Source organism: Bos grunniens, chromosome 25 (assembly GCF_055505025.1).
Source record: "Bos grunniens cultivar Pamir isolate PY7600 chromosome 25, Bosgru_T2T1.0, whole genome shotgun sequence".
In the NCBI taxonomy this organism is placed as follows: Eukaryota; Metazoa; Chordata; class Mammalia; order Artiodactyla; family Bovidae; genus Bos; species Bos grunniens.
The window spans coordinates 39,922,433-39,943,232 of NC_141189.1; the positions used below are offsets into that span (position 1 = coordinate 39,922,433).

A 20,800-nucleotide genomic window follows, 5' to 3' on the forward strand; every position below is an offset into this window, starting at 1 on the left:
AAACATGACCATGGTTCTGAGTCAGGAGGGAAAAGGATGCTCAGAAATGTCATTTCCCCTCAGCTCTGCTCCCTCATCTCCACCCTTCCTTTCTCCATTCTGTTCCCACCCATCTGTTACGGGTCAAATTGCAATTCCCCCAAAGATGCTGAAATTCTAACCCCAGGACTTGTGAACATGATCCTATTTGAAAATGGGGTCTTTGCAGAAATCAGTTAAATATCATTAGGGTGGGCCCTGATCCAATATGAAGTGTCCTTATAAAAAGGGGAATTCCAACCCAGGGGCAGACACGAACAGAGGAAGACACCGCCGTCTTCAAGCTGAGGTGCCCTGAGGCCCCCGAGGCTGGGGAGGGGGTAGAGCAGGGATCCCCCTGCAGCCCCGCCAGCACTTGGGCTTTATTCCTCCAGCCTTCAGAGCTGGGAGGCGGTAGACTTCTGTTGTTTCCGTGGCCTCGTTGGGGTGCTCTGCCACAACAGCCCCAGGAAGCAAACACCCCGGGTACCCAGTTTCTTGTGGTATAAATCGTGTGCCCCCAGAGACGTGTGCACACCCTCATCTGTGAGTGTGACCTTATTTGGAAAGAGGATCTTTGTCGATTAATAAGATGATGAGGTCATACTGGGTTAGAGTGAGCCCCAAACCCAGTATAACTGGTGACTCAGGAGAGAAATTTGGACACAGAGGAGACCCCCAGGGAAGAGAGGCTGTGTGAGGACAGAGGCAGAGATGGGAGTGAGGCAACGAACCCGGGCGAGGTGTGCACAGACTGTCCCTTGGGGCCCGGAGGACTCAGCCCTGCCGGCACCTTGGTTTTGCACTTCTGGCCTCTGGAACCAGGAGAGATGAAGTTTCTGTGGTTGTAAGCCACCCTGTCCCTTGTTATGACAGCCTTAGGAATTGAATACACAATCTCATTAGTTTCTGGTTTATCCTTCCTGTTGCTTTTGCACAAACGAGTGGGAACATGGATATTTCCCTGTATCTCCTTTCTTCCACGAAGGGTAAATGTGCAATAGATAACTCTTGATCACCTGGAGCATTATTTTCAACAGCACAAGACAGGAAACAGTTTAAACATCCATCAGTTGAACACTAGTTAAATACTTACTCAGTACAGTGGATTATTATTTGTTCATTAAAAGAATAAGCAGCTTTATATGTACTAAAACAGAGCAGTCACTAAGATGTGTTCTTTTTTAAAATGTTATTTATTTTTGGCTGTGCTGGGTCTTTGTTGCTGCAGGGGCTTTTTCTCTAGTTGTGGAGCGCGGAGGCTACTCTAGTTGTGATGTGCGGGCTTCTCATTGCAGTGGCTTCTCATTTCAGAGCACGGGCTCTAGGCTGCGTGGACTTCAGTACTTGCGGCACGTGGCTCAGTAGTTACGACTCCTGGGCTCTGGAGCACAGGCTGAGTAGCTGTACACATGCTTAGTTGCCCCTCGGTATGTGGGATCTTCCTGGACGAGGGATCAAACCCATGTCTCCTGCATTAGCAGGTGGATTCTATACCACTGAGCCACCAGGGAAGCCCTAAGATGTGTTCTTGATAAAAATATTTATGCACAGAAGACTGGAAATAAAATGTGCCAGTCATAATCCAACAGCCCCTTCCCCAGTCTGGGAGCAGGTTTAAAACAGGTAGTTCCTGGGGGTCTGAAAAGGAGAGGCGCCGTTATCCGCTGAATTGTTCAGTTTCGTGTGATTTCTGTTTCTTTGGGGGTAAAGATGGCTTACAACTGGGTGTGAGGGAATGTGACCTGTTCTTTCCTGACGGGACCAAGAGGCAGATGATGAGAAAAGGACCGAGGGTCCTTTGAGCAGGTCCTTTGAGGACAGGAAGCAGGGCAGGGCTGCCGTCAGGGCTCCTTCCCCAAGGTGGGCGGCTGCAGGCCTGCGGGCCGGGAGGAGAGGGTGCGCCCTGGAGGTCTGGGCTGCTGCTTGGTGGAGGGCCTGGAAGGCCAGCCTGAGGCCCATGGAGTTGGTGGGGTTGTGTTCAGGAATGATTCCCCTGAAATTGGAAATATCGAGATGGAGTTGGTATCAGATGAAGGTGTTGAGTTTAAGAGACGGGACGGGTTGCATGGAACAGTGTGCAGGCAGGGGACCACCAGGAAGGCCAAGGGCCCTGGGCGCCGGGGAGGGTGGCGGGGGCTGGGGAGGCCGGGCCAGGGCCAGCGCACTCGCAAGCCCCTGCTGGAAGAGGGTGCCCTGGGGCACGCGCACACACACACACACACACACACAGTCATTTACACACACACAAACAGACACACACACACACTGTCCTTTTCACAGACACACACATACAGACACACAGACACACACAGCCGTTTACACACACACACACACTGTCCTTTACACAGACACACACAGACACACACACACACTGTCCTTTTCACAGACACACACATACAGACACACACACAGCCGTTTACACACACACACACACACACACACACACACACACTGTCCTTTACACAGACACACACAGACACAAGACACACACAGACACACACACACACTGTCCTTTTCACACACACACACATACACACAGACACACACACAGCCGTTTACACACACACACACACACTGTCCTTTACACAGATACACACATACACACAGACACACACAAAGACACACTGTCCTTTATACACACACACACACAGACCTTTACACAGACACACACACAGACACACACAGACACACACAGACACACACACACACACACACACACACACTGTCCTTTACACTGTCTTCTCTCTCTCTCTCTCTCTCCCTCCCCCCTTTCCTGAGGCCCCCGAACAGGGAGCGGTTGTTCGATGTAAGAATCTCTAAAATACTTTCAGTGTCCTCGGACTTACGTGGAAGCGTCAGGAACACAACCAGTCTGTGCTTCCAGGGCTGCCTCCCGTCTTCCTCCGGGGGTCTCCCGTCACTCCCAATTCCAGTGGTCCAAGCGCTTGTATGTGGAGGGCGATGCTCCACGGAGAACTGAGTCCAGACTGCATCCTGAGGCCCAGTCCGGTCTCGCATCCATCACTGATTTCAGCCTGAAGTCCTCTCACTTTAAAGCAGAGGGTCCCCAGCTTTTGTGGGGAGCCAGGAGCGCTATCCCTGGGAGGGGAGGCAGTGTGGGGTCACACAGTCTGCTGGCGTCGTACGTCCTGCGTCAGCACCATCTGGAACCACAGGGACCCCAGCAACCCTGCCTGGGCTGGTGCAGACTTGAATGCTGTAACCAAATGCCACTTAATTCCAGAAGAAATACCCCAGTTTTTTAGGGGGAACAGGTATGGATGATGTGAACAATGCAGCTAGGCCAGAGAATTAAATATTCAGACTATCTGGAAACTATTTTCTTAAGTTAGGGTGGTTTTAAAGATATTCCTCATATAGGTAAAGGCTAAAGTGTGTTATCTGTAAATCCAAAAATAAGCTTAAAGAGAAGGCAGATATTTACACCTTGTAGGAATGTGGAAGCTGATAACGTTGATTTTTGAAAGCCACGAGTTACTTCTAAATCATTCCTTCCTGACTGCCACATGTGCGGAGTGTGTAACAGGCAGCTGCAGCTTGTCGTGGCCTAGACTTGGACACGGAGTGTCCTCTGTTCGGAGCCTTGAGAGTGCCGGGCAGCGAGCCCCTTCCTCACAGCGCCGGCCCCCGGCCAGTGTCTTCAGGGTGCTGGTGAGGACTGGCTGCATCCTGCCCATTGGGTGGAGGGGCTGTGTGTTTCTGTGGTGTCCGGCAGCCACGCCGGGCCGGGGCTGCAGTGTCATGTTGGCGGGTTTTCCTTCTCCCCGCGCAGTGGTTCCTTGGTCCACTGTGCTGAACAGGAAGTTACTGAAAAGTAACTGGAGAGACACTGAATCCCATTCCTAGTTATGAGGCAGAGGAGATCATGCCCTGGTTTGCAGACTGTAAATACACTAATTTAAAAGACTCTGGTGGACAGGAGAGGACTCAATGAAGATTCTTTGGAAGATGACAGGACAGTTTTGGAACATGCACATCTAAAAATCTGACTCCCTCTTAGGGAGTATTTTTTCTCCTTTTTCCATGTTAGTTACACAGTAAGGAAGGCTGGCCTGTCATTATTTCTGGCTCTGGGAGGGGATGTGAGCATGGAGACACGTGAGTTTGATGGGTTTATGCACCAAATCGGGGGCGCACGTGGGAAGTGGGGTCAGAAGGTACCTCCCCATTCCTGCTGTTCTGCCCCGAGTTTTCTGTGTTCTTGGTATTTGCCACGTGTGGGGCGGTGTTGGCAAAACTACCCACTGACTACCGGCTAGATGCGCAGTGCTTGTCACTTCGGATTTCTCCAGGGTGACACTGGTCTCTGGAGCCTGCTTTGGTGTGAACAAATCAGGGTATTCTGTCCTGATGTCCTGTTAACTCTCATTCTTCCTCATGTTTGTCTTTTCAGGGAAACCAGTTCTGTGTCCCTGGAGGCCCCCAGCTCAGTCCTGGGGTCCCCGGCGAAGCCTGGCCTCGAGCTTCCACGTGGGACGGCCGTTCAGCTCCCAGGCTGCTGAGGACCAGGCGGAGGCGGGGCCCCTGCACTCGGTCATCAGCAGCTCGGAGGCTGTGCAGGGTGAGGCGTGGCGCAGGGTGGGGCGTGCGGCCCGGGGCCCCGGAGTCTGCTGCCTCCCGAGGGGGTACTGAGGCAGAAGCAGTGCTTGAGGGAACCACGCACTCACTTCAGACGAAGGAAGGGCTTGGTTGGAGGGAGGGGTCCCCAAAACAATGCCTCCTGCGTTTCCGGCTTCCCTGGCGCTTCTGACTTCCATCCTGGCGCGTCTGGCGCCCTCTGGTGGTCACCGGGAGTTGGCGTAGGCGCCTGCACATCTGCTAATGATCACCAAGCTGACGGAAGCTCAGCACTCCCGGGACGTGTGGAGGGCAGGCTCCGGAGCCGGTCCTGCCGCGGGTCCGTTTCTGGCTTTCAGATGAGACAGCAACAGAGTACTTAATGCTTGGGTTAAGAGGAGTGAGTTTTTCTCCTTTGCTTTCTAAATGATTAATCTGGAAACCACCGCATTCAAGAATCGAATCCGAGGTCTGGTTGTGGAGGCAGGTCGACAGCTTTTCCAAGCAGTGTGACCTGAGGACTGCAGGCTCCGGGGAGGAGGGTGGGTGTGGGCTTGTCCGCGCTTCTCGGGGAAAGGGAACCCTTGATCTGCTCTTTTGTCTGAGTCCAGATGCTTGGGTTTTTTGTTTTTTTTTTTCTTCTTTTGTTCACTGTTTTGAAAAATGTTTAAAACTCCTTATCTTAAAGATTTTTTTGAATGTCGCAAAGCATGTTCTCCTGTGAAAAAAGACGTTAACTTTCCTGGTTGTGTCTGTGGTTCGTTACTAGGTTCTGCTACCAAACACGAGTTCCAAGCTGAGACGAAGAAGCTCCTAGACATTGTTGCCCGTTCCCTATACTCAGAAAAAGAGGTGCGTGCCTGCTAATCACTCCCAGCGCTGGCTGGTTCTGTTGGCAAGACTGTTTCTGTGCTGTCCTGGGGAAATGCCAGCTAGTGGATTAGCAGTGAGAAGGCATTAAATTTGGACAGGTACTGATCTTGGCTACCAATGAGAGTATTCTTACTAAAATCCATTGGGGTTTATGGACAGATATATCCAGGTAATTCTTTGAGCCACAATGAACCTGGGAAGTAATGCATTTTGCTGTTAATTTAAAAGTCTCAGGTGTTGGTGTGGGGCCCTGCTGAGGTCCATTTCTGGGGTATTGCCCATGGGCTCTGGACCCCGGATTCACCTCCCTCGTCACCTGGCCTCACCAGCCACGGTCTGTGGGGCTGAAGGAAGAAGACCCCCCTGTGTGGAGCAGAGCAGCAAGGAGCGCCCGGGGCCTTTGTGAGGAGACAAAGCTGCTCCAGGCTGACAGGCCGTGGTGAACCATTGTTCCACGCTGGTTGTTGCTAAAATGCAGAGAATTTGAGAGGGGTAAAGCACAGCTTTCCAAAATGAAAGGACCTTCTAGGAAGTATGTCCAGGTCTTGTCCTGCTGAACTCCATCCCCAGGTGGCCCTGTGACACCCCGCTTCTTCTCTCGGGGCCAGGTCAGCCCTCCCATGTGCTGCGTCTGACTGTGAGTGGAGCTTTCTCAGAGGAGAAGAGCTGTGCACACCCGGGTTGGTCGTGGGGCCTCTGGCCCCCTTATCTCCTGAACGTGGGAGGTCTGGTTTGTGGCAACCCACTAGATTAAGTGAAGCTGGTGAGCCCTTCCCGGAGAAGAGAAAATATGTTTTGAGGATATTTTGACATCCCTGGGCAAGAGTTGAGAAAGAAGTCATCTCACGGGCCCTTGAAGTTGGCAGTAACAGACTCCTAGCTCCAGGCTGATGCTGAGGAAGCAACAGTAGAGTCAGAGGTGACAGAAAGCTGGGCCAGGGGAACATGATCCACCTCCAGTCATCCTGCGGGCGGCTCTGGGGAAACTGGCTTTGAGGACGGTGGGAAGTCTTTATCTGGCTAAACGCTTCCCCCCAGCCGGTAACACTGCTGCAGAGGCTGCTAACAGACAGGTCTCATCTCCATTTACATAGGTGTTCATTCGTGAGCTCATCTCCAACGCGAGCGACGCCTTGGAAAAGCTGCGTCATAAGCTGGTGTCTGAAGGCCAAGCGCTGCCAGACATGGAGATTCACCTGCAGACCGACGCCGACAGAGGCACCATCACAATCCAGGTGCCTCCCCTGATGGGCCAGGAGACGGGCTGCCTGTCCGTCACGTCTCTAGGCTCCCAGTGGCCTGCTGACCACCTTGAACTGAATATAGTTCCCTGTGCTGTATACAGTAGGCCCTTGGTGTTTGCTCCTATATATTCCTGTTTGCATCTGCTCACCCCAAACGCCCAGTCCTTCCCTTCTCCACCTGCCCTGTCCTGTGGCAGCTGCAAGTCTGTTCCCTATGTCTGATTCTGTTACTGTTTCATAGATTTGTGTCTTGTCTTAGTCACATCTTGGTGATATTATAAGATAATCGTCCTTCTGTAATCTCTCAGTCCATCCGTGTTGCTACAGATGGCATTGTTTCATTCTTCTTTCTGGCTGAGTCACACTCCATCGTGTGTGTGACACACACGCCACATCTTTTCCATCCATCCATCGATGGACATTTAGCTTATTTCCAGGTCTTGACTATTGTGAACAGTGCTGCTGTGAGCATGGGGTGTGTGTATCTTCGTGAATTGGAGTTGTATCTGGATATATGCCCAGGAGTGGGATTGCTGGATCATGTGGGAACCCTGTTTTTAGTTTTGTGAGGAGCCTTCATACTGTTTTTCATAGTGGCTGCACCAATTTACATTCCCATCAACAGTGTAAGAGGGTTCCCTCTTTGAAGAGGAGCCCCATCATTCAAAGATAAGTACTGTTAACATTTCAGTATATGTCTAATAGGGTTTGTCTATATATCCAAACAGGTTAAAAAAGTTTTTTTGACCACTCTGCGTGGCTTGTGGGATCTTACTTCCCCTGGGATTGAACCCAGGCTCTCAGCATTGAGACCATGGAGTCCTAACCACTGGACCACCAAGGAATTCCCTTAACAGATTTTTAAACCAAATAGTATTTTTTATGTAAGGTGACCCTTGAACAACACTTGGGTTGAGAGGGGAGGCCCTCCTCACAGTCTAAGATCCACACAGAACGTATAGTCTGTCCTCTGAATACCTGGTTCCTCCACGTTTGTGGGTCTTCCTCTGTGGTTCCTCTGTACCCACAGTTCTGCATCCAGCTGCTGCTGTTCAAGGGTCAGCTGTGCTCTTCACATTTTTGACCGTACTTTTATTGCATGTTCTTGTATGTTCTCTGGTACTGTATTTTAATCACAGCTGTTTGGATTAACAGTCTTACTGTAGACACAGCAATACTTTTGGTGCTATTACAGTTTAAGGTCATAAAGTTAGAAAGGCAGAAGTGGGGTTTATCAGGCGGTGGCCCTGAGGGCCATCACGTTCCCGAGGTAGCTGCTCTAGGCCCTGCTGCCCGCGTCTCTGGGGGGCGTCCACCCCTGTGGGCCCCTTCCCAGCAGGCCTGGCTCCGCTGCTCAGAACAGCCGCTGGTTTGTGATCTTCTGTCTGCTCCTCTCTGCTCTGTGCGTGTGTGCCTTTCTTGCCGGCCGCTGCTGCTGTTTTAAGAAGCTTTATTGAAGTATGTTTATGTACGATCAGGTCCCCCAGGTTCACGTGTTCAGGGAGTTTAGGTTAACACAGTCGTGGGCCCACCATATCACTGGGGTCGTCACCCAGCATTCCCCAGCCTTCCTAGCCCTCATCAGCACTGGCCTGCTTTCTGTGGCTGTGGTTTTCTATTTTCTATGGTCTCACATAAACACAGTTACACAGGAGGTGGTCTCTTGAGTTTGACTTTTCACTTGTCACAGTGGTTTTGAGAGTTCTCCACGCGGTCAGACAGATCAGTAGTTTATTCCTTTCTGTTACTGAGAAGTGTTCTGCTGTATGAAGGCATCACAGCTTCACCAGTCTCTTCACCAGCTTCTCCAGTGAGCACTGGAGATGATAGGGATCGAGCTGCCATGAATATTTCAGTCTTTGTGTGGACACATGTTTTCATTTCTTTTGGGTAAATACCTTGGAATAGGACTGCTGGGTTGTAAGGAAAGTGTCTGTTTAACTTTAGAAGAAACTGCCAAGCGTTGCCAAAAGCAGGTGTCCCATTCTGCGTTCCTCCTGGCAGCACGTCCTTGACATGCTCGTCATTGTTGGTCTTTAATTTCAGCCATTTTAGTGAGCGAGCATTTTAGTGAGCCATTCCCTAATGGTTGGGGACCCTGGTGGCTCAGAGGTTAAAGCGTCTGCCTGCAATGTGGGAGACCCTGATTCGATCCCTGGGTCAGGAAGATCCCCTGGAGAAGGAAATGGCAACCCACTCCAGTGTTCTTGCCTGGAGAATCCCATGGATGAGGAGCCTGGCAGGTATAGTCCATGGAGTTGCACAGAGTCGGACACGACTGAGCTACTTCACTTAACTTCACTTCCCTAATGGTTAAAGGTGCTTGTCATTCACATGAATCTTCTTTGTGAAATGCCTTTCAGATTTTTGCTCATTTTTAATCAGTTTGTTTGTCATTTTATTGCATTGTAAGTTCTTTGTATATTCTAGATTCAAGTCCTATATCAGATACACTTTGCAAATATTTTCCCCTAGTCGGTGACTTGCCTTTTTATTTTCTTAGGTAATGGCTTTTGAAAAGCATAAGTTCTTAGTGAAATGCAGTTTATCACTTTTATGTTTCATGCTTTTGGTGACCTACTGAAGAAGTCTCTACCTGTTTCAGAGAGATAAACGATTTCCTCCTGTCTTTTCTTTTAGAAGTTTTGCAGCCTTGGCTCTTACACTCAGCCCTCTGATCACATGGTGTCTGCGTAAGGGAGATGGGCTGGGCGCTGCTCCGCCTGTGGCTGCTGCTTGTTTCGGCACCGTTTGTTCTTCCTGTCTGCAGTGATTTGTCTTGGAACCTTTGTCACAAATCGTGTGACGCTGTGAAGCTCTTCCTGGACTCGGTTTTGTCCCTGTATCTAAGTTAGTCTGTCCTCTGGTGAGGTTTCCCCAGTAAGGCCTGGCTGGTGTGACTGGAATCCGCCTTTCCTGACAACCCTGTTGTGATGTCACGGGCCATGAGCAGGTCCGTCTTGTGCGCTTGTGCCTGGCGCTCCGCACACACGCCCTGGTGTTCAGCCTGTCTGTCTCCTAGGACACTGGCGTCGGGATGAGCCAGGAGGAGCTGGTGTCCAACCTGGGAACCATCGCCAGGTCCGGGTCAAAGGTGAGGCCCCCACCTTCCCTAGGGTGCTACCACCGCTCCCCTCAGGTCAAGCATCCTAAGGGCAGCTCCGACCAGGGCTGGTCCCAGACGCGCTGGATGCCAGCTTCAGAGGTCTGTCCTCCAGCGCGTTTGTGCCACTGGGGGCCCTCTGTCCAGGATTTCCCTGCGTCGTCATGGGACCCTCAGAGGTAGTTTGTTATTTGCTGGATGGACCGGCTGGAGTGGGTACTTTGCCCACAGCTAGAAACTGGCTGACCCCAAGTTCAAAGCCAGTCCATTCCCGCGTGACACGCCCCTCTGACCGGCCTCACCCTACAGGCCTTTCTGGATGCGCTGCAGAACCAGGCGGAGGCTGGCAGCAAGATCATCGGCCAGTTCGGTGTGGGCTTCTACTCAGCCTTCATGGTGGCCGACAGAGTCGAGGTCTATTCTCGCTCGGTGGATGCAGGCAGCCTTGGGTACCGGTGGCTTTCAGATGGGTGAGTGAGTGAATGGGTCCCATGTCACGCATAGAGTGTCCCCCAGGCCCTGGAGCCACCAAGGCAACTGTCACCCGCCATGCAGAGTGGGACTCCGGAACATGGAGGCCTCACAGGAGGGGGTCTCCCGGGGTCTGGCGCTCGCTGGCCACCACAGGGAACTTGAGGCCCAGAGGTTGTGCTCATGAGCAGGAGCCCCACACCCCAACCCCAGCACCACTGTCCCCGGGGGAGGGGGTCACAGCTGGGTTCAGAAGTGGCGAGGCTCTGGCTCCCTTTCTGTTCGAGTCCCGGGGCCACACGGGCCTTGTCAGCGCTGACGGATGGACTCACCTCCCCTTCCCCTCTTAGCTCTGGGGTGTTTGAAGTTGCCGAAGCCTCGGGAGTTAGAACTGGGACGAAAATCATCATCCACCTCAAGGCCGACAGCAGAGAGTTCGCCAGCGAGGCCCGGGTTCGAGGTGAGCGTGAGCCTAGGCTGCCGGGACAAGCTTGGTGGGGGCTCAGGGTCGCATCTTCGTCCCACTGCTGTGTGGTGTCACTGACCACCCGCCCGGCCTGAGTCCAGGCTCCGGACAACCAGAGTGGGCGCAGTGCTGGGTACTCCCCGCTGTCCAGGTCTCACTGATGCTACTGAACGTGCCCAGCGCCTTCCAGGGGTCATGGTACCCCATGAAACCCTGATTGGGCTGCCAAGAGGTGTGCATGTCTCATGGTGGCCTGGGCCCCCTGACCCGGTTCTGGAGCAAGTTCTACTCCCCGTGGGGGCAGGGCAGGGACGAGGCTTCCCAGAGCTTTCGTGTCTAGAAGCTTCTGGTATTCGTTGTTTCTGTGTCTTCCAGATGTGGTGACAAAGTACAGCAACTTTGTCAGCTTCCCTTTGTACCTGAACGGAAGGCGCATGAACACTCTGCAGGTGAGGCCTGCTGCGTGCGGGCTTGGCGGCCGTGGAGCTGAGCTGCTGCCTGTCGGGCCGGCCAGGCAGATGGGCCTGGGGTGGCTGGCCGAGCCCCAGCATGGGATGTTCTGGGCGGGAAGGGCGGCGAGACCTGTGGGTGCAGGTCCATGTGCGCCAGGAGTCACCTTCACAGCGCACGCCCCGCGCTCCTGGCTGTGTTCAGTCACTCTGCCCTCAGCACCGTCAGTTCTAGAAAAGGTCACCCTTGCCCCCCTCAGAAAGAGACCCCCAGCATCACCAGCCCCTTCCCTGAGCCCCCAGTAACCACTGTCCGCTTCCTGGTTGCTTATTCTGGACGTTTCATAGAAATGGAATCAGAAATCATGTGGCCTTCTGCGTCTGGCGTCTTACCGTGTTTTCAGGGCTCAAGCTGGTGGGAGCGCCTTGGCGCTCTCTCCCTTTCCGGCTCAGTTGCCTTCCCTGAGCCTCTCACCTCCCGGCGGTTGGTGCTGGTCACGTGCGGCCTCGTCCAGGTTTTGCCTCCCGCTCGCTCTTCCTGATACTGCTGGGGACAGGGCACTGGTTCCAGAGCCATGTGTGTGTCCATCTGTCTGTCCAGCACTGGGCACCGCGAGCTCTGCCCACACATTGTTGGGAAGGTGTGTCTGAAACAACATCCCTGTTCCTCCGTTTCCAGGCGATCTGGATGATGGACCCCAAGGACGTGGGCGAGGGGCAGCACGAGGAGTTCTACCGCTACGTTGCGCAGGCCCACGACAGGCCACGCTACACCCTGCACTACAGGACGGACGCGCCGCTCAGCATCCGCAGCATCTTCTATGTGCCGGACGCGGTGCGCACCCCCACCCGCCCCGGCCCGCGCTCGGGTTGAACCCAGCCTTCCTGGCTTTGAGCCTGGAGCCCATTTCTCTCTGCTGAGCATGCACGTGCGTCCCCAGGACCTGTCAGGAAAGCAGAGCCCTGGGTCCCCGCTTAAGCAGATCCCCACAGGGCTGTGTGCAGACTGCAGTCCTGGTCGGGAGCAGGCTCGGCAGAGGTGACCCTCTGGCCGTCGCGGGCCCTGCGCCAGCACGCGCTCCACTGCCGAGTTCAGTGCCAGGGCCCATGGGCCACACTGAGACAGGCACGTGGGGCTGGGTTCCAGAAGCATGTCCCGAGACATGGGAACTTGAATTTCTCTTACTTTTCACATGGCATAAGGTACTCTTTTTTGCTTTTTTCCTACCATTTAAAAATGGAAGAACTGTTCTAAGCTGCGTGAACGGTTGATCTGGCCTGTGGGCTCTAGTTTGCCAACCCCTGGCCCCAGCAGGTTAGGTTCTGTTCAGAGGGTCAGACCAGTCATCGTGTTTATGGGGAGGGCGGCAGCTGCCCAGAGAGGCCCCGCCTGGCCCAGAGCCTTGGTGTCGGGGCCAGCCTCTCCGGGCACCACACATACACCCCAAATCTCCTGGCCTAGACGGCCTCAGGAAGGGCCCCTGACTGTGGCACTCCGCCTCTGCAGGGCCTGCTCCTCCTGACACTGCCCTTGCTTTGCCTCCAGAAACCATCCATGTTTGACGTGAGCCGGGAGCTGGGCTCCAGCGTGTCGCTGTACAGCCGCAAGGTCCTCATCCAGACCAAGGCCACCAACATCCTGCCCACGTGGCTGCGCTTCGTCCGGGGTTCGTATCTGTGCCCAGCGTGTGGCTGAGGCCCTGCAGCCCTGGGAGCAGCTCCTCCTGGGAAGGCTCACCTGTGCTGAGCTCAGGGGATGGGGGGTGTCGGTGGGGGAGCCGCATCCTCATAGCTCGGGGCCTCTTCTCGAGCTCCCCGCCTCCAGACACTGGGTTCAGTTGACTGATCCATGACAGTTTTATGATTTTGAGCAAAAAATCTAGGAGGTGGCTTTCAGAGAGTCCAGCAGATGCTGAAATTGTAGAAACTGTCCCGGCAGAGGCTTGCTGGCCTTGCCTGCTTTTCTTCCGACCCTGTGACCCAGGTCATGACCTGGACACAGCGTGGGTGAATTCTGGGATGAGGGGTTGGGCAGGGAAGCCCCCGAGTGTCCGCTGCTCTTACCCACACGTGGCCACGTCTCAGGTGTGGTGGACAGCGAGGACATCCCCCTGAACCTCAGCCGGGAGCTGCTGCAGGAGAGCGCGCTCATCAGGTGAGTCAGTGAATGCGGCACTGCCTGGGCAGGCCTGCCTCTGCCACCAGAGGTGGGCTCGAAGCTGCCCAGCCTGGAGCACAGGTGCCCACGGAGCTGTGGCAGGGGCACATGCAGTTCACCTGTGCTCTGCCTCGTGGTTCCCTTCGGTTTCTATGAGGGTTTTGGGGACCGACGTGCAGAAGCGCTCCTGCTGCCACGTGTCCCTCCCTCAGCCGAGCCCCGGCCCCCGGCCCCAGGGCGGCCGCAGCAGGGAGGCTCCAGAGGCTGTCCTGGACGGACGAGGTGGAGGACAGGCCCAGAGCCAGGACGTCTGACCTCAGTCCAGAAGGTCACTAATGGTGGAAAGGAAGCAAGAGCTGGGCCTGGGACCCGCCTGGAGACGTCGCTCTTGGAATCCACATGGGCAGGGGTGGCTGTCCTTCTTGTCTCCTGTCCTAATGGTGGCCACAGCTTCGGTCTGCTGAGCGTTTATTCTCCCCCGGACCGTCCCGAGCCCCTCCTGGGTGCAGCCCCTGTCTCCTCGGGGGTGGGACCCACTAGGTCTCCATGTCACAGTTGTGGAAACCGAGTCACAGGGAGGTCACTGCCACCAGGGAGTGAGCCTGGATTTGAGCCCACGTCTTCTGACTGCAGCCACGTGCTCTGTCCCCCACAGCCGGAGCTGGGCTGACCCAGACGCTGGCAGGACCAAGGCTGCAGGCGCGGGCATGTCCAGCCATTCGGTCACTGCTTGTGGTTTTCCAGGGCTGGGTTGTCATCTTTACCAGCAGAGTCAGCCTTAAGTGAAATTCTTTACAAGAAGTGTGACACAGAATCCATTTTCCCTAAGCCCTGGGAAAGTCAGCTGTCCGCCGCATGCCCACTGGCCCCGCATCTTGGGTGCACTTCTAGAGGACACATGCAGCGGGGCGGACCTGCCACATCTCCACAGACCGCCCGCACCGCACGCCTATTGTGTCCTCTGCAGCGAGAGGGTCCCGTCCAGGGTCATGCATGCCTTCAGCTGTGGCGTTTCTCTGGCCTGGAGGCTGGCTGAGGTCCAGTCATTCCCTGACTCTCAAGACCTGTGTGCGTCTGAGGTCCCCGTGATCTCCCGGGTGGCCCTGGGATGGGTCTTGATGCCCTGCGTGCTCGGGTGCAGTGGGGCCGTGTGCGTCCTGTCAGGTGGGCCGAGACGGGAGCTGTCCCCTCACTGGTGCTGACACTTGACTAAGGGGGTGTCTGCCAGCCTTTGCAGGTGAAATTCCTTTTTTCTCTCTGTAATTAGTAATGATATGTGGGAGTGGTATTTTGTAGCTGTGGGTTCATTTCTTATACATACACTTTTTGTAATATTTTTACAACTTATTTACGTGATTTGATTTCCATTTTACTCAGGAGTTATGGTCTGCTACTGTCCCAGGCTTAGCGGGAGCTCGCCCAGGCTGACTCCTTCGCCCCGTCCCCGTTGTGCTTTGTCTTCCACCTTCCCATCTGCTCCCAACGGTGCGGAATCTGCCTGATTATCCCCAGAGTGTTACCTCTCTGGGCCTCTCCCTGAAACAAGCCCGCCCTCCCCTAGCTCCCCAGCTCCCTCACTGACTTAGGCCCTGATGCCACACTGTGGGCCACCCGCTGTCCCCAGCCTCTGCCCTCTTCTGGGGTCCTTGGGCTCTGACACCGCACGCCAGGCTTCCCCAACCCTTGCCCTGCACGGACACCTCTTCGTCCCATCTAAGCTGCTGTGGCTCCCCCCACCAGACGCAGGCGCTGCCCTGTCCCATTCTGCCCTGTGGCTGATGGACCGAGTTTTTCGGGATGAGAATAAAAAGAGGAAAAGCTGAAATGAACATTAAATGTTATTGTTTCCCTACCCTGAAAAACAGATGGTAATTTTACCTTTTTAAAGGAGACGCAGAATACTTCTTAAACATCTCTTCCTTTTCAGGTTGTGGCTGTGGCGCACAGGGTCCTCTGGCGCAGCACATGGGCTCAGTAGTTGCGGCTCAGGCTCAGCCGCCCCGTGCCGTGCAGGGGCCCAGCTCCCTGACCAGGGACCGAGCCTGTGTCCCTGCACTGCACGGTGGTCCCCAGCCACTGCACCACCAAGGAAGTCCCAAGGCAGAATATTAAGGAAGTAAAAACAGCCCCTAATCCCACTAAAAGAGTTGTTCAAAATTTTATGCCTTTATGTAACGTTCTGGTAAATATCCTGATGCAAAAAATACCAATTTTGTAAAACTGTAGTGCACGTATAGTATGTCCAGGGTGAAAAGTGAAAGTGTTAGTGCTCAGTCATGTCTGACTCTTTGCAGCCCCAAGGACTGCAGCCCGCCAGGCTCCTCAGTCCATGGGATTCTCCGGGCAAGAATACTGGAGTGGGTAGCTGTTCCCTTCTCCAGGGGATCTTCCCAACCCAGGGATCAAACTCAAGTCTTTGCACTACAGGCAGATTCTTTACCATCTGAGCCACCAAGGAAGCCTCTATACAGTATAAACCAAAATTAAAATATACAAGCATGGATCATAATTATGAAAATACAAAGTACAACAAGTAGTTTTTTGCATACTTAGTATATATGTGTACTCTGTAATTTATCCATACTGGGATCTTTCTGGTTTTTCTTTCAACTCAGGCACTTTTTCATGTCATTAAGAATCATGTTAGAGGGTGTAATTTTTAATGGCGTGTAGTTTTCCATCATTCATTTCAACCTGTTCTTTCCTGTTGAACGCAAGCTTGTTCATAATTGTGTTTTATGTGCTGTGGTGAAAATCCTGGTCCATAAATCTTTACCAGCTGAACCACAAGGTAAGCCCTAGGGGTTCCTGCCTCTAGGGGGCGCCTGTCTCCTTTACTGGAGTCAACGACAGGTCGCCCTTCCTTTCTGGGATGTCTTCACTCCTCTGATTATTAGGTGGCTCATGTCCTGCTGTTTGATGGTATTCTGTGAAAGTTGCTTTCTTGTAATAAATGCTTTTCTGTTCTGTAGAAAACTCCAGGGCGTTCTGCAGCAGAGGCTGATAAAATTCTTCACTGACCAGAGTAAAAAAGATGCTGAGAAATATGCCAGGTTTTTTGAAGATTACGGCTTGTTTGTGAGAGAGGGAATCGTGACCACAGCTGAGCAGGAGGTTAAGGTAGGGTCTGGGTCTCGGGCCTTCCTCTGGGCGGCCTTGGACTATGGAGGACACCGCTGAAGAGCAGACACCTGAGCTTCCTGGGACGTGAGGATGGCCAGCCACACTTCCAGGGGTTAGGCCTCTGGACCCCACAGGTGGTCCCGGCAGGCCCGGCTCCTCCAGGGCCCCTGCCTATGGCCAGAGGGGTGGAGGTGTGCGCCGTCTCCTCCCACAAGGGCCTGGGGGACTTGAGGTCACAGAAGCAGGGACAGGCCAGGTGCCTGGTTCATGGGTGGGGAGGGCAGCTCATGTGATGGGGCAGGAGTCCTTCAACACGGGCCAGGGGTCAGTTAACTGCATAATTACTTAAAAACAGTAAGATTGTTCCATAAACATTTTGGGGCCACTTTTAAGTTGTAATACAAAGGAGAGTGACTGACCACCTCAGGGGTCTCAGGGGTGCTTCTGCAGGCCGGGGAGGGTGGGACAGGGGCCGAGTGCCCAGGCTGCCAACCTGCACACCCCCCGAGCCCTTCTTACCCAGGTTGTCCAACAGCTCAGGCACCGCCTGCTTGGGCTCCACATGCACCCTCTGTGTCCATGGGAGCAGCACCCAGGTGGGGCCAGAGGCTTGTCTAAGCCCTTTATTGGTGTCTCGTGTTTGTTAGGATCTGTATCGAGCACCAGAGCATGAACTGAGCCTCTGCACCTAGAGCCCGGCTTGCCGGGTGGGCTCCCAGATCCCTGTCTGCTCCCCTTGCATCTGCGCCACATCACCCTCGTCTGGACTGTGCCCTTTGGGCACCATGGTTTGTCAGATGAGGCGGTGGTGTAGATGCGGCAGGGTTTATCATCAGGGCACAACCAGGCCCTAGCCTGTTGCTGGTCCTCCGTCCTCATTGATGACTCCACCCGCGGTCACGTACAGGTCTCAGCCAAGCAGAGACAGACACACCCCTCCTTCCAGGGTCCGTTGTCTAAGTCACACACCCACTTTGGTTCACACACTGCTGTGAGGAGGGCTGGAGAGCGTGGACTTCACACTCCCGTGCCCTGCTCCGCGAGAGAAGGTCTGTGATTCGGGACAGAGGGAGGCTGCTGGGTCTAACAGCGGCTCTGTCACAGACAGGGCCTGGCCACTCCTGCGACCATGCACACAGCTCACCCAGAAAGGCCCACTCAGCGAGGCCCTGGGCAAGCTGGAATGGCCAGTGGGGGGGCCCAGGGGCCTGCACTGGAGTCCCAGGTCCCCCAGACCCCGGGTCAGCCCAGTGTGCCACCCCAGGCTGGGCTCCTGCAGCAGCTGCCTCGGCTGCAGATGCAGTGGGTCACCAGGCCAGCCAGAGCCGTCCTCCCTTACTGGAGGCCCTGAGGTCTGTGCCCCTCAGTCTGGAGGCTTCCAGAGCCGGGACCCCGAACTCCAGTGACCCGGCCTCTGCCATCTGCAGGAGGACATCGCGAAGCTGCTGCGGTACGAGTCGTCAGCACTGCCTGCTGGGCAGCTGACCAGCCTCTCGGACTATGCCAGCCGCATGCAGGCCGGCACCCGCAACATCTACTACCTGTGTGCCCCCAACCGGCACCTGGCGGAGCACTCGCCCTACTACGAGGCCATGAAGCGGAAAAACACAGAGGTCGGTAAGCCGGGCGCCCCACACCTGTTCTCCCCTCCGGCCAGGTCAGAGGGCGGGGGCCCTGAGCCCTGAAGGAGGGGCATGCTCATTGGGAACTGACGGGCTGTGCGGGGACCGGGAGAGCCGCGCGGTGAGCCGTCCACAGGCAGAGGCGGGCCTGGGTCGCCTTCTGATCCCCTCTCTAGCAAGTGATGCGAGGGTCTCTCTGTGAACATCCTCCGCGTTCCTGCTCGCTGAGAGCTGTCTCTAAAGCACTCACTTCATCCAGGAGGCCCAGGAGCCCCGCTCTGTCCTGGGCGGAGGCTTGCCCGCCTGATGACGCCGTCTCGGCCTGCACAGGTTCTCTTCTGCTACGAGCAGTTTGATGAGCTGACCTTGCTCCACCTGCGTGAGTTTGACAAGAAGAAGCTGATCTCTGTGGAAACAGACATTGTCGTCGACCACTACAAGGAGGAGAAGTTTGAGGATGGTGCCCCAGGTCAGCCTGATTCCTTGCCCTCCGGGCTCAGCTGTAGCTGGTGGCCTGGGGGAGGGAGGGGCCGAGCGGGCCCGGGGAGCTGGCACTGTTGGCCTCATGGCCTCTTCTGTGCTGCAGTGGTGGGTGCGTGTGGGGTTTTCTTTTCAATGTGTCTTCATAAGACTGATCAAGCTAAGAGAATCAGGAGTTTTAAGGCCCTAATAAAATATATGCATATGGGCCTCAGGCACCCAAAAAGCATCCTTTCTGAGGTATGAATTTATCAGTTGTATTTTATTTTTTAATATTTATTTGGCTGCACCGGGGCTTAGTTGTGGCACCCAGGACCTTCAGTCTTCATGGCAGCATGCAGGGAACTTCTAGTTGCAGCATGTGGGATCTGGTTCCCTGACCAGAGATTGAACCCGGGCCCCCTGCATTGCAAGCGTGGAGTCTTAGCCACTGGACCACCAGGGAGGCCCCTTGTCCGCTTGCTTTTGGATGCAGAGCGTTTTGGTAGCTTCTGTGGTTGGCCGGTCAGTGGCTGGCAGAGTGGAGGGAGCCCACGGGGAGAGGGTTATGCAGACAGCCCGAGCTCACCCTTGTGCTTGCCTGTAGCAGGAGACTGCCTGTCAGAGAAGGAGACCGAGGACCTGATGGCCTGGATGAGAAATGCGCTGGGGTCCCGCATCACCGACGTGAAGGTGAGGCTCTGCAATGGGCCACCAGCCAGCCGCCGTGACCCTCCCTGACCACACAGCTGGCCAGCCTGCCGTCCCTGGGCTGCTGGCCTGGTAGGTGCTCTCCCAGCAGTGGTTGGAGCCATGGCGTGAGGTGGAGACCAGGCATGTCACTGCCACCCCTGCACTCGTGTGCCCTCTGCCATGTGTAGTCACATGTGCCCAGGGGTGCTGCTGATGCGAGACAAGCAAGCTCGGCTTTGCCTCCACTTTGTAGAGCAGATGGAACCAAGAGTGGAAGGTGAGCAGTTGAGGGCCTGGTGGGCAGAGAAGAGGGCTCCCCAGTTGGTCTGCCTGGTCCAGGCCTAAAGGGACTGCAGTAGCTGAGGATACAAGAGCATACCATACCATCCTGCTTGGGTTCTTAGTGGGGGTCTGGGTGGGCTTTAATGAGCTAGGAACGCACCAGTCCAGCTCAAAGCTGCAAGAGAAAGAAAGTCACCAGAGAACAGGTATCACTGGCTGAGAGACATGTTCTGGCACAGCCGCAAGGGAGGGCAGGTGTCCGGATGGCTGAGAGCGGAGGGCAGACCCAGGGCCCTGTGGGAGGCGGCAGTGGGCCTCTGGGCCGCTGGGCAGGGAGTGAGGCTTCTTTACGCAGCGCACGTATCGTGTCCGTGCTCTGCAGCAGCGGCTCACTTAAGGTGGCCTGCGAGTGAGGCAGAATTCTTGTCCGTCTCCTATGAAGGAACAGGCACGGTGCTTCCCCAGGTCAGCAGGCTGTGGGCCTAGCAGGCCCAGAGTCTCTGGTGTTAAGTCAGGAGGCCTGTAGCCTGCAGGGCTGCAGGGGAGAAGGTGTATTTGATGAAATAAAGGCCAGAGGGAGCCGCAGGTCAGGGCCGGTGAGAGCACTCTCTTGGAAGGACAGAATTAAGGGAGAGAGGCAGAGCCTGGAGACACAGGGTCGCTGTAGGACATAGAGGTAACACCAGGCATGATGGACCCTGGAGGCTAATTGATAGGTTAGAATTTGGCGGCTTTGGAGTGAAAGCTCCCAAGCAGCATACAGTCAGGCCTCCTCTCCTTAGGGGGTGATGGGGAGACAGGGAGGAAGGTGCACTACTATCCTGGCTTGTCACCTGGGGAAGCCTCGTATCTGTCAAGACCCTGCCAGGGCTCCCCTCACCTCTGGCCGTGCCTGCAGGTGACTCTCCGGCTGGACACCCACCCTGCTATGATCACGGTGCTGGAGATGGGAGCTGCCCGGCACTTCCTGCGCATGCGCCAGCTGGCCAAGACCCAGGAGGAGCGCGCACAGCTGCTGCAGCCCACGCTGGAGATCAACCCCAGGTGAGGCCGCTGGGGCCTGCGTCCCTCGATGCCCATCGAGGAGCATGCGTGCCCGTTTCTGACCTACCAGGTATTCTTTGAGTTGTATGAATCCGTGTTCTTTCACTTATAATACAAAGACAAGTACATGAGCTAATGGATAGTATGGTTAATATTTATAAACACTCACATTTAAGAAAATTGGACCTTGCCTGCACCCAGAAGCTCCTGTTTT

The 20,800-nt window shown here is 54.9% G+C and overlaps 1 protein-coding gene across 5 annotated transcripts in view; it reads left to right on the forward strand.

Annotated features, from left to right (window-relative positions):
* Positions 1-20,800, forward strand: part of TRAP1 (TNF receptor associated protein 1) — a 49,054-nt gene that overhangs the window by 25,297 nt on the left and 2,957 nt on the right. Inside the window, exons 1-16 of one of the 5 annotated variants that reach the window (XM_086376037.1) lie at positions 4,049-4,140; positions 4,436-4,603; positions 5,369-5,451; positions 6,567-6,707; positions 9,739-9,810; positions 10,129-10,289; positions 10,641-10,750; positions 11,132-11,205; positions 11,885-12,040; positions 12,752-12,872; positions 13,291-13,360; positions 16,336-16,483; positions 17,914-18,099; positions 18,439-18,577; positions 19,175-19,260; positions 20,441-20,586. In XM_086376037.1, coding sequence (XP_086232163.1) covers positions 4,131-4,140; positions 4,436-4,603; positions 5,369-5,451; positions 6,567-6,707; positions 9,739-9,810; positions 10,129-10,289; positions 10,641-10,750; positions 11,132-11,205; positions 11,885-12,040; positions 12,752-12,872; positions 13,291-13,360; positions 16,336-16,483; positions 17,914-18,099; positions 18,439-18,577; positions 19,175-19,260; positions 20,441-20,586 — 1,871 coding nt within the window. In that variant the 5' untranslated portion in view covers positions 4,049-4,130. Of the gene's footprint in view, positions 1-4,048; positions 4,141-4,435; positions 4,604-5,368; positions 5,452-6,566; positions 6,708-9,738; positions 9,811-10,128; positions 10,290-10,640; positions 10,751-11,131; positions 11,206-11,884; positions 12,041-12,751; positions 12,873-13,290; positions 13,361-14,740; positions 15,189-16,335; positions 16,484-17,913; positions 18,100-18,438; positions 18,578-19,174; positions 19,261-20,440; positions 20,587-20,800 lie in introns of those variants that run through there. The other 4 variants (XM_086376038.1, XM_086376034.1, XM_086376036.1 and 1 more) reach the window with 4 other exon arrangements.